At 36.0% G+C, this 13548-nt stretch overlaps 1 protein-coding gene across 6 annotated transcripts in view; it reads left to right on the forward strand.

Moving 5' to 3' along the window:
- The window catches only part of TTC7B (tetratricopeptide repeat domain 7B), a 137702-nt gene that overhangs the window by 106851 nt on the left and 17303 nt on the right, over positions 1 to 13548 (forward strand). For 5 of the 6 annotated variants that reach the window (XM_061998365.1, XM_061998368.1, XM_061998367.1 and 2 more), the window contains one exon: positions 2219 to 2421. In XM_061998365.1, coding sequence (XP_061854349.1) covers positions 2219 to 2421 — 203 coding nt within the window. Of the gene's footprint in view, positions 1 to 2218; positions 2422 to 13548 lie in introns of those variants that run through there. The other variant, XR_009818939.1, reaches the window with a different exon arrangement.

Consider the following 13548-nt stretch of genomic DNA (forward strand, 5'->3'; position numbering starts at 1 on the left):
ATAGTCTATGTAGATTATATTTTCCCTACCCGTCTTTTCACCATGCAGCTTGGGACTGTGTGTTTAAAATTGTTTAGAAGTCTGATGATGCTGAAGAAGAGACAATAAAACCAGGAGAGCTCAAATGGTTAGCATTTAAATAATGTGGTGTTGTAATGTTGATTCTCATGCAGTAACATTGACCAAGTAGCTTTTAGACAAAGCACTCAAGAATAAAGAACTCAAAGGTTTTCCAAAACATTTTAGGATGGTTTTTTGGTTTTTTGTTTTTTTTTTTTTTTTTTAAAAAGCCAACAAACAAACACAAATATCTAATTATCATTACAATTCACTTTTTGTCCTGTATATCCAGCTCTCAAATTATGGTTACAACTTGCACTTTACATTAGTAAAATTAGTGAAAGTAAACTCCTACAAAAAATATTATTTTCTCCCAAATTTAGATTTTGATCTAAATATGTTGTTCTTTTAGTTGTACAGTACCATCTCAGATTAGGCAAAGTGGTTCTTTAAGGTTAGGGTGGAAAAAAGTGTTGCTGCATCTGCAATTTTATGTGGATGAGGCATTTTTCCATCAAATAGCATTTCATTAGGTTCTAAATCATACTACATTAGTCCATACATCCAACGTGAACATAATATTTGTTAGGTAGAACATTTTCTCTGAAAACCAAGTCAAATGAGGAGCAAAATAATGCTTTTCTAGTTTGTTCTCCCATCAGTAGGATCAGGTCTTAGAGAAGGCAAATAATTTACTCCAGCAAACATAGAAAAATCAGATTCTTTGAAAAAAAGAAGTAGGACCTTTGAACTGTGCTTACTCACCAACTGCTACTGAAAATCTAATATTTTTTAATCATTGTTTCAAACTGGTTTTGATTTAAATAATCAGGAAGGTCTATAGCAGATACCACCTGCAAGTCAAGGTTTGTACACTCTGCTGAACTGAAGCTGGCTAGGTAGGGATATTTTGCAGTATACATTGAGAGTTTTAGATGTAATCCCAAGTCCACTACTGTAGTGTGAGATCTTGATCTCTCAGCCTTTAAACCTGGATGAGTGCCTTGTACTTTACAGGGAGAAGCAAGTCATGAACAGTGATAGATCACTTTGATGTTTTGAAATAACACTTTGATTTAAACCATGATCTATAAGACTCTTGAAGAGTATGATGCAGTAGAATGCGGTTATAATACTACTTAGAGGATCAGTTTTTCTAGGGTCTATACCAACATAAAAGACATAGATAACCCAACCAAGAACCTTTAATATCTTTTTCTTGCATTTAGTATCTCTATATTCCTTTCTTCTCTCCCTCTTTCAGCAAGATATTACTGTAATCCAGCAGGGTAGTGAAATAGCAGTGTTGAAGAGTGTCATAAGAGTACTGAAGGCAAATACTACTTCTGTTGGTAGTTGTTAATCATTTACTGAATGACCTTTTTTTTTCCCTATAGTCAGTCTGATTTAGACAAGCGTGTATCAAGCTACTCAACTGCTTTCATCTGGAGTGATTTATGTTAAAATAAGTACAGCATTTGTTGGGTTTGGTTTTTTTTTTAAAGCCGAAGTTAAATGTTCTTAGCTTCTGGAGGATATCTTAGATAAAATGTTTGGAAATATGAACAAGCTTTGTCAAATCAGGGTGCTAATTAAGCATTTCACATGGCCTGCTAACTTAACTAGAAAACTTTTCACATCAAATAATCTTATGTTTCTTTTAAAATGCTCTGAAGTAGGAAACTTAGAACCAGGTTTGCCACTTAGTAATTGTTAGCTGGAGCAATTTCTACTGCTTCCTTAACAGCTGACAAGTAGAATTCAGAAAATCCCATAATTAGTTGTGTTTGGTTACCTACCATAAGAATCTCTGTGTGCTGTTTTCTGTCAACTTTTCTGTTCTTAAATAGTTCTGGAATTCTGACAGACTCACATCTCAAAATTAAACTAAAGTGAAAAGATTTCAGACTTCAGTCTGGAAATCTTTCAAGAGTTTTCTGGTGTTTAAAACAGCCATTTAGAGGTTCAAACTCATACTACCCTTAGAAAAGCAACTTTCCTAAACTAAGAATTAATTTAAAATCATTTATGTAATGATTTTTGGAGGAAAATAGCCTTTGTTGAGAATGAAACTATTTACAAATACAGCACATGACAACATTTAGTCATGGCATGATGAAGCAAGAATCATTCATGGTCCTCATTTTTCCATCCACAGCTGAAGTCTACATAGGAATTGGGAAGCCTGCGGAGGCCACAGCATGTACCCAGGAAGCAGCTAATCTCTTTCCAATGTCACACTATGTTCTCTACATGAGAGGTCAGGTGGCTGAACTTCGTGGACATATTGATGAAGCCAAACGCTGGTATGAAGAGGCCTTATCTATTAGTCCTACTCATGTGAAAAGCATGCAGCGGCTGGTAAGTCTTGAGTCTACATTCATGAGTACTTTTATCTCAACTTACGATATTGTGTTGTGAAATCTTAACTTGGTGTGGATAGCCCATAGCTTATGAGTTTTGGATCTGTATTCTCACTAGCAAAATAGCTTTGGAAACAGTCTTTTCTGGCTTTTTCTTTTCTGTGTGTTAGGACATAAAGAGGATCAGCATTCAAAAAGCTTGTTCAGTTATAGCAGAGACTACAGGAAAGAGTCACTTGCATCTGCTCAGTATTCGACGTCTGGGGGGAAAAAAAGTGACTCATGGTAAGAGAAGAGTTTGATAGTGTAGTCTATAGGAAAGAACAAGTCATTCAGCTATCTAATTCCAAACTAAAAGGTAACTTATGTATGTTGATTTATTACCTCCATCCTATATCATTCCTTTGATTTTTGGAAAGTAATTGGTCCTGCCCTCAAAGAAATGTGTAACTTTAAGTACAAAGATACTTTTCCTAGCATAAATGCCTGTTTGTTTATATACTTAATATATCCATGCATGTATCTATTCAGTGTTTACTATGTTAGGAAAATAATTTTCTGGTTTTACTCCAACTTTCTTCCAGGTAGAGCAGAGTAGAACAGCTGTAATCAGCTTCTTACCTGATCTTTTTGTTCAGAAGTAGAAGCTAGTTTCTGCTTGGATACTTATGAATTATTCAGAGACATTTCTCATGCATCCCTCAGGGGATACATATGAGACAAAAGATCAGATAAGAAGGCAGCACAGGGACAGTTTTTTGTTTCAACTTTTCAGCAATTCGAGATATTTGAGCCTCCTGACAAATGCCAAAAGTTTCCTTTTTCCAAAGAAGCAGGCAGTCAAGCTAAAAGCAGTGCAACTCAGTAAAAATGAAAGCTTACGTTTTTCTGGGTATCTTTTTGCCCCTTCTTTAGATCTGCCTTTGAGTTAATAGTCTGTAAATGCACACTGCTGTTCAGAATGATGGAGAAAATAGCTACCTTAAGAGGCATGTGGCATGAAAAATGCTTCCAATCCAGGTTTTCTTGATCTTTTAACTATTGCAAAAACTATTTTGAAGAGGATGCTTGCTGAATTTACTGTTTTCTGATGAACATCTGTACATCTCAACACTTGGCTTGTGCTTATTTACCTATTATAAAGAGATATGATCTCAGTGGCAGGAGAGCTATAACAACAGCTCTGTGGAGGTACCAGCCTCTATAACAACAGCTGAAACATTAACTTGTAATACTTTTATTCACAATTCCAAGCTAACAATCAGTTTATGAACCAAAGTTCTGTGGAAAAAACCCCTTTTTGTGATTAAAATCATTTGAAGTAGCTTTCTAGAAATGTTTAGAAAGCAATATAAATGATGCTGTTTCAACATAAAAGTTACCTTAGAGTTTAGATTTATTTAAATGGATTTAGTGAGTTTGGAGGTTTTTGGCAAGTACCAAGTGTAGATCGTAGTAACTTTATGTATAAAATATAACAAAAAAGAATTAAGATAACACAAGTTCTAGTGTGTAGCATACATATTCAGCCCTTCCTCTTCGAATAAAATCACTTGAAGATGGGTTTTGAAGGATTTTTTTTTCCTTTAATTAAAATTTGAAAATGAGTGATATGTGACCCTCATTAAAGTTTCCTGATGCTAATGGTTTAGAAATCTGGATCTTTTATTTGAGATATTATTTGTAGTTGTCTGGAGAAGAACAAAAAAATAAATGTTTCTTTATATTTATATGAACAAGAATATCTTTCTTGGGAATAGGCAAGATTTGTCCTTTTATAATTCATCATTAAAAATGATGATACATCTCTCTGGTAACAAGGATCAAAAACTAAACTTTGAAGCTTTGCTATTTTTCAGCACAACTTTTTGAGCATAACTCTCTTGAAGTACTGACTTCTGATTGTTATGTACAGTTTCTACACAAAAACAACCTTATTAATCTAGATTACTGAATAAATGTGTGAAGAAAGACTAGGAAGTTTAATCTTGTGGCTTGAGAACTGATGTGCTTCCGTGACTTGCAACATGTCCTGTGCTTTGGAGTTTCTGCATAAAGACTCTTGCATTTCCCTTAGGTGCAGACTACATATTCTGTTAATGTGACCATGAAGACATGCTCTTTGCACAATTGTGATGTATTATCTGAATGCAGTTACCTTTTGTTGGCTGCTATGTCTTCTTATATTTCTCTAAAGTTACAATTTTCTAAATAAATCAGTTGTTATTAGTTATGCTGCTATCTCTAAGGTCTTCACTGATTTACTCTTGTTTTAATGATTTACTAAAATGTAAACCAGGAAGACTTGGTGATGGTGTGAAAATTGGAGCAATTACTAGGAATGAGATTTGTTCACCAACAAACTGCTCATGGTAAGTGGGAGGGTTTATAGGTTTGTAGAGGTTAACTCCTGCTGTGTTTGCCCTATTAAAGAGATGCCTAAACAATAAAGTGGTGGGGACTTGATGCATGAATAAATGGCATTTTGTTTAGCTGTATTCCACTTAATTAAACTTCTTGGGAAATGGCAGTGGTTGATTATACTATTACCTAAGATGTGAGAAATTCTGAGAGACACCTGGCTGCAGGGGGCACTGTGTTTGTGTTCACACTCACTGATGATGGTTCAGTCACTTCAATTTATTAATTAAATCAGCTGAACAGAAAAACCTAGTTCTGTCAGAGAGAAATGATATTGAAATTCTCTTATTTGTGTGTGCAATTATATGATTCCTATACAGTTAATGTTCAAATCTGTACATTCCTTCACTGCATTCTGTTAAGCAATTCTCATTCTGAGACCTGCATTGTTCTCAGGTGCTCTTTCCTACTGTTTGTTGCTAATTGAAACTTTCTCTATACCTGCTGGCTGTTTGCTTGCAGGATGACTGCTTGCAGGATGTCAAGAGTTGAAGCAGTAATGTGTCAATATCAATTAAGAGTACTTCACTCAGTGCAGCAGCAATGCTTTTGAACAAATGCAGTGTGCTTTCTTGATTTTAAGAGCTGTATAGTGCACTCAGGGAAAACAGTGCAAAGCTGTGTTCTAGTGGTTTGAAATACTCCAGTTTGTGTCCTATATTTCAAATTGCTTCTTATCACACCCAACAAAATTGAAAATTTTCTTTGATTATTAAATTGACAAACAATGATTTGCTCTTCAATTGAATGTCATATATAGTTGGTGGTCACCTGTGTGATTTTGGCCAGAATGGATTTATTTGAACAACTTGCTCCATTCTCCCTATCCTTATCCTCACTTCCAGATTTCTGCATTATGCCACCTTCCTGCTTTTGTCATTGTTTTACTCCCCTGTGAAAAATGAAAGAATAGATTTTTATCTCCTTCATTTAGAGTGCTGTTGTGGAAAGTAGCACTTATTCTGACATTTGAAAGGTCCTGAAACAGGCCATCATTCAGTAATGCCTGAAGTGGCAACGAGTATTTCAAACCATTGTCCAGGACATAAATCTGCATATTCTCTCTCGAGCTGAAAATTTCTTAGCTAAAAGTGGCTTTGACGTGAAATAAGTTTTCCAGCATCTATATGTCATTATAATCCTAGAATACTCTAGTATTTTTGTAATATTAAGTAATTCATCATAGAACCTGCCAGTTAATCTTGTTAGTAGCTTAGTTTCTAAAAGTAGGAAACTAAGAGAGAGAGAGAGAGATTACTTATGCAAAATTACTCATGTGGAAGTTAGCTTTCAAAAAGCATTATCTTAAAGAATTACATTCCCCACTCCACACTGTTAGATATCTGCTAAAATTTCCTGTAATTGTGCAGAACTAAGTCAGATCTCTTAAGACTTAGATAAAGTATGTGTGCTTTACCCCTCCGTTGTAAACACGGTATTTATTTCTGACTACATTATCTTATTACACATTTTTTTCAACCCCAAAACCCTTTGCCAGAAAGAAGCCTGGCAGTATGTAAGAGTAGTGTATGCTTATGAGCCTGTCGGGATGTTGAGCTGACTGCAAGAAACAAAAAGGCTTCAGAAACATGGCTTCAGAGCCTGTTTGAAGGGATCAGGGAAGTTAAAGAAGAGAAAGACTAAATACAGTTGCCTAAAATAACTTTTTTTTCTTCAGTGAGGCATTGTTCTCTACTGTTTATTCTTCCCTTCATAACAAGGACCTTGTCTGGGGAACATTCACTAACTCGTTTCATTTTGTCAGGCTGTTCTGCTGGAAAAATTATTGGTTTAGGCCACAGGCTTGTCCTAAGCACATTATGCTGGTTCTTGTGGGTGGTTTCTGTTGTAGCTGATTACTGTTAAGCTAAATGTAATGCCAAATCTCAGTGCTCATTTGACTCACTCTCTAAGTGTATCCTTACACATATAGTGAAGAAAAACTGAGAAATAGTGGTAATTGGTTTTGTTATATTTGTCCATAAAATATTGTGGCTTTCAGAAACATCAAGGTTATTTAATAGAAAGTAGAGAAAGCAGAACACGTGTTCAACCAAAAACTCATTGCTCCTTATGGAAGGCATTTTATTGTGATTTGACCACTGTCACGTCTAAATATTTCAATTAGTACCATTCTGTACTATGAGAAAAAAATAGTCGTTCTGCTTGCATTTTAACCTGGAACGCACCCATTGATTTCAAGTGACTAAGGGACCATTTCCATACACTTTAAATTCATCACCTGCCATGTGGCACTCATAGATTGCCTTCAAAATGTTATTTCCCATTTTAGCCTTACAACAGAAAATCATCGATGGTTCAACATGAATCATTGTGGTTCAACAAAAGGGACATAACACCAACACCTTGTCTGAGTTTACAGTACTCTTTTAAAGCAGATCTATTTTTACTCAGTATTTGACAAAAATAATTGCTACAAAATTAACTAGAATTTAGTTGCCCTTTTGGAAACAGAAAGTGACTATGGGAATTTACTATACTAATTTTCTATATAAGCTGAAGCAATAAGCTCCCATTTACTTGGGCAGGACTGTCTGTGCTGTTCCCCTGAGAATCGTTATTCTAAAAGTGGTATTTTGAGGCTGATGAAATAAAAGACTTCATAAAAGACTTTCTTTCCACATTACCATGTGTTTACTCCAAATGGCTTAAAGCAACTGTAGCAGAAGCAGATCTTTCAACAAGAAAATACTTCCACTCTTGGATGCTTTTCACCACCTGAGACTGAACTCTATAAGGTTTCAACTTGCTTGTTCTGTCCTCAGCTGACAGCCGTTACAAGAGGAACACAGAAACTGTTTGGTTTAGACAGTCTGTGAACATCTGAAGATGCGAAGGAAATTTGGTTTTATACAGCATGCACTGTTGTTGCATGAATAGAAGTGGAGAATCGAAGCCATCAGGGCATTTTATTTATTGGGACTCTAGTAGCAATGGTTAAGGCAGCTTTCTGTAACTTTCTTAAATGTTTTTCAGATCTGTTTTTTAGTTAACTTTCTGGAGATTACTATTTGAGAGTTTTTCTCTGAATTGAAAAGTGGTTGAGGTTTGATTTTCTTTGTTTCTTTTTTGTTGTTGGGGGGGTTAGAGTGCTATTTTTTACGTGGGGATTTTTGTCTGGTATGCTCAGCTTTAACTTTCTGATTTTGTTTGTTTTTGTGTTATCTATGTGATAGATTTTTCCACAGTTTTATCAATTCAGGCTCAACTTGCCAGAAACCATTTTATCACTTGTTTGTTCCCATTTTAAAAAATGGAAAATTAATTAGTAGTAGATGCTGGCAGAAGGAAGGGATGCTTTGGCTAGATTTACTCTTTATTTGGCAGGTCACGAATCATTCCGGTGTTTTTATTGTATTGTGTGGAAGTGATAAAATTCCACCTATCAGATAATTCATCACAATTCTCTGTTGGCAGCAGGTCAGCCTACAGTGTGTAGTATTACTCCAAAGTTTTGTTTCTCTGCTTGAAAGATTTTTAAAATCTTTGTTTTCAATTTTCAAAATATAAGTATTGTTCATCTCAGACTTTGATACATGTTTTATAGCATAAAATCTTTGAACTGGGTTCTGTTACCAAAACTGAGTTATTATCTATTATTTCACATACAGCAAGTATGGATTAAATATAGTAATTTGGTAGGAAGCAACCAAGTATCATTTCAAGTTTAAGGAATAAAATCAAAAGATCACAATGACCCAGCCTTGGTCAGGGTTTTGGTTTTGTTAAACATCATAGCAAAGCATTGGAGAAGGGACTCTCAGCCCCATACTGTCTTTTGCAAGTAATAGGCAAAGATCTGGGAAGCAAGAGTTTGATCACGTATTGCTTGTGTCATGGTAACCACGTTTCAGATACACGTGTAACATACATCCATTTGCCCCATGAGATTGTGGAGACAAAATCTGACAGGAACAGTCCTTGGCAACCCACTCTAGGTGGCTCTACTTTGAGTTTGAATGTAGACAATCTCCAGAGGTCCTTTCCTACATTAGTCACCCTGTGATTCTAGGAAAGCACACAAAACAAGCTTTGTAGATAGAGGTAAGAATTTCTGTTAGACAACATGATGGGACCACTTGCTTGTGGATAAAATCTTCTTACAGTCTTCCTATTATGCAAGACTTTCCGTATTTTTACCAGTGATAAAAACCTATAAAGCACAGATTTTGTTCTTTCTTCTCTCATTTCCATGGTACATTAGTCATAGCCATCACAGAAGGAAGGTAAAAAAGATTAATGTCTTTCTCAATTAGATTCGCTCATCTGACATACATGCAAGTGTATTCCCTGCTACAAACCTACCTTAATATTTTGGATACCTCTTACTATGTTTGCATTGTAAAAGTGAGAGGATGCCAAAGCACGTTTTGTGCAACCCAGTTGTTCTCAGCTGGCCATTGTCTTGCAGGCATTGCAGTACCCTATAGTTCCATAAATGGCCCATTCTGTGATAGCTAGTTAACAATTTTTGATTGTTGCCAGTCCAGTACTTTTTATATGCCTGATCTGGCTGTGGTTTTTAATGCTTGAGCTTTTTAATAATTGAAATTATTTAGCATGGAGATGCAATACAACTGCAAGAATATCCAATAGATTCCAAAATCTTTCTAGTCATGCTTCTTATATAGCCTACTTATGCAACATGGTTGGGGAGTGTCCAACAAAAGTGTCAGTGGCAAAACAAGACAACTGAAAGCTCTCAATTGGGAACTTCACAGATTACATTTTTGGTCTTCTGTCTCTCCCTTGATGGCTTTCTCGTGGAAGATTCAAGTATACCGTAGTTATCTGCTTTGAGGCTTCTGTAGACAAAGATATATTTTAATATTATTTAAAGAACCAAACATATTTGTGGTTCTTTAAAATTGTTTATGTGGGAAGTATCTCCTTGTTTCATAGTACTAAATAAAGATGCTGAACAGACCAGCAAGCTAGTAAAAGCATCTGATTACAGAATAATGAAATATTTACTTTTTAAGGCTTTTTTTTTGTAGGTATTAGGAAGCATAATTCCTATTAAAAATGTTTCCAGAGCCTTTCCACTTCCTTAATCATTTTACCCTCTAAAGGGCTGACAACATGAAAGTTGTCATCCCGTGGTTTTTGTTATATCCAAAGTATTCTTTGCCTTTTCCTCCGTGGCTTTTGCTGAGTAACTGGCCACCTAAAAGAGGATGGAGAGGAAAAAAACATACAGATGTTTATTAGTGGAAAATTACTAACAAGCAAGACTGACGTAGCAGAATGAAAATGTCAGTAGTCTTAGTCCTAGTAATTCAGGACATAGCCAGAAGGCCTTATGACAGTAAAGTTCTAGTAGTTACTCTTCATATTTAAGTTCTCCTTGTAAAAAAAAAAAAAAATGGGAAGGAGAAACATGTGCTGTTCTCTGTTACCCTCTGTATTCTCTTATGTCCCTTTTCACAGATACTTGCTGATGCTTTTTTTGCATGGATCTCAAAAATACAATTTCTCTTTTACTCTGTATAATTGCATTTCAATATGAGAATTGCTTTGCAAAACATTTTTTAATTAGGTCATTCTGCTGAAGTATGCACTAGGCTAATTATGATTATTTTGCTTCCCTGGGCATTTTCTTGCTCATTGAATTTATTAAACTATTACTTTATAGCTGGAACTGAGAACATACACAACAATCAAAGCTATGTGGCACCTGGTATGCATGGCTGTTTTTCCTGTAGTTTCTAAGGGCTTTTGCTTGTAGGTAACATCAGTCATCCAATAATTTATAATTGAATTTTGTACAATAAGAAAATATTTGCAAGGATTTATTTTGAGGTAAATATAAAGAATATGAAAAAGGCTGCAACTTTAAATGAACAAAAGTAATTTTATTTTCCTTTTCCTGAGAAAGATTCTGTTTTAGAATTCTATAGGTGAGGACTCAATTACGTATAGGAAATCATTTGGGACATGAAGTTATCCACACATCTTGTCTTTGTTTTCTTCTTGTGCTGCATAACTTTACATACTGATGAAATATAACTATTGCTACCAACAGCAATCTGAATGAGACAAATCATTCTATGTGGTTTGGACATGGTTATTAGTAAATGTGTGTGAGAAATTTGCAGCACTGTGGCCAAGAGCCTGAGACTTAACTTCTCCTTGCTATAAAATTGTGGAGGAGTTATCTGTGCATGTATTTTGCTGTGAATCTTCTTAGGTGCATTTCTGGTGGGCTGATGAAATTATGTTTTGCCTTTTTCTTGACATCTCTCACAGAGGGTCTTGACTTGCTTTGGCCTAAGCCATTTCTTGAGACAACAGACTGCTCTTGAGAGGATCAGAAGTTAACTGATCAATTATGATTCCTTGTTTCTGACTAGGAACTATAAACAACTTGTTCTTAAAAATTGAGCTTTATCTTATCCTCTTCAAGCAGAAAGTGGCCTACCTTGATGAAAAACTAGAGATCTGGAAGCAGCTGTCCCTCAGGAAATTATTTTAATGCTTGCTTTTGCCAGGATAATGTCAAACAACTGCATTCCCCAGATAAGTTGTCTACTCTGGTACAGAGGGTTTTTTTCTGCAAATCCCAAGTCTGGAGCAGCCTTCTTATGTTTCTTAATCTCTGCAAGTCATCACATTTTAAATTTTATTTGAAGACCTCTCTTCCATTTACTGAAGCTTTACTTTGCTGCCAGCCAGTATTGTATTTAGCAGTCTTTCCCCTGCTCATGAGTCTACAGTTTAAAGGTGAGTTGAACATTACACTTCAGAAGGATTCCATTAACTTACTATACATGAAGACCATAATGTAATTTCTCCAAGATTAGATTTTGTTAACATAGATTGTATTTTCTTGTAGCTAACTTATTTTAGATGGAGTTAAAAAAATTATCTTTAAGGTTACTACCAGGCTATTTTTTACCATAGAATCATAGAGTCATTTTGGTTGAAAAGGACCTTTAAGATCATAGAGTCCAACCACTAACCTCACACTGCCAGCTCCATCACTAAACTAAACCATATCCCGCAGCACCTCATCTATGCTTCTTTGAATATGTCCAGGGATGGCAACTCCACCACCTCCCTGGGCAGCCCATTCCAGTGCTTAACAATGCTCGCAGTAAAAAAGTTCTTCCTAATGTCCAATCTCAGCTTTCCCTGGTGCAACTGAAACCCATTTCACTGTATCCTATTATTCATTACTGGAGAGAAGAGATTGACCCCCACCTAACTACAATTCCCTTTCAGGAAGTTGTAGAGAGTGATCATATCTCCTCTCAGCCTCCTCTTGTCCAGGTTAAACATCCCCAGCTCCCTCATCTACTTCTTGAAAGACTTGTTCTCTAGACCTCTCACCAGCTTCGTTGGCCATCTCTAGACACACTCCAGCCCCTCCATGTCTTTCATGTAGTGAGGGGCACAGAACTGGATACAGTATTTGAGATGAGGCCTCACCAGCACTGAGTAGAGGGGCACAATTGCTTCTTGGCCCTGCTGGCCATACTATTTCTGATACAAGCCAGGATGCCATTGGCCGCCTTGGCCACCTGGGCACACTGCTGACTCATGTTCAGCCACTGTTGATCAACACTCTCAGGTCCTTTCTGGCCGGACAGTTTTCCAGCCACTCTCCCAAGCCTCTTGCATGAGGTTATTGTGGCCCAAGTGCTGGACCTGGCATGTCAGGTAATAGATGATCAAACTAACAGAGAAAGCAATTATTTCAGTGAACTTTGACTCCTGGGAAAATCTGAAGTGTGTTTTGTTTGACTGAAAACTGGTGTTCCTTTCTAAGGTTTGATGGTTGTTTTTCCATTATTCTTCATATTAGAGTATAATTGTAAAGATTCTATGATTCTGTGGTATTTTTTCAAAGAATAGCAACAAATGATATGAAGAAGATGTAGCTAGTATTCTTCAGAAAGCTACCATCTCTTGATTTCTCAGTAGAGGAGACGAGACATGCCATTTGTCCACCTTAAGTGTTGCAATTCATTAAGGACCAAAGTTTTCTATGAATACAACTGACTGCTGTCTCCTATAACCAGAGTTAGAGAATAGGAGATGAGAATGATCTTTTACATAAAACCATTGTGCCAAAGCTGTGGACTGCAGGAGCTCTTTGCTGAAAAGTTTGAATGATGTTCTTCTGTACTTATAACTTCATTGCAATCAAATTTCAATGGAACCCGTGATACCTATGTGCTAAGATAGGGCCTGAGGCCAAACCTTGAAGTCTAGTCACCATCTCTCTTGGATGAGTGGACTAGTGGAAACTAGTTTGTAACTCGTTTTTATATTCTTTTGCTGCTCCTTGCCGTCTCTAGTTTGATTTGTTTTCTCACATCCAGCTATATTGAAACTTTGCTGAAATACTTTTTTCTCTCCTGGAATGAATTTTCTTTTTGAAGTACAAATAGTATACTACTTTTTGGTAGTGAAAATATTTCCAATATTAACTTGCTAGCTAGTCTTTGATTTTATTTTTTTTCCCCTGTCCTTTTCTAGGCTGGAGATAATCAACTTGTGAAAACTACATTATTTGCTTCTCTCAGGATTTGGTTTTACATTGGCTTGGAAAAGAGAATTCCTTTACTTTGAAAATCTGGATACCTTTCCAATCAGATTTTCAGCTGGGCATAAAGAATCTTTTCATGCTGTTGCTATGATATGATGTAATATTACCTTCAATACTAAGGTTACAAGC

This window comes from Colius striatus, chromosome 6 (genome assembly GCF_028858725.1).
Source record: "Colius striatus isolate bColStr4 chromosome 6, bColStr4.1.hap1, whole genome shotgun sequence".
NCBI lineage: Eukaryota > Metazoa > Chordata > Aves > Coliiformes > Coliidae > Colius > Colius striatus.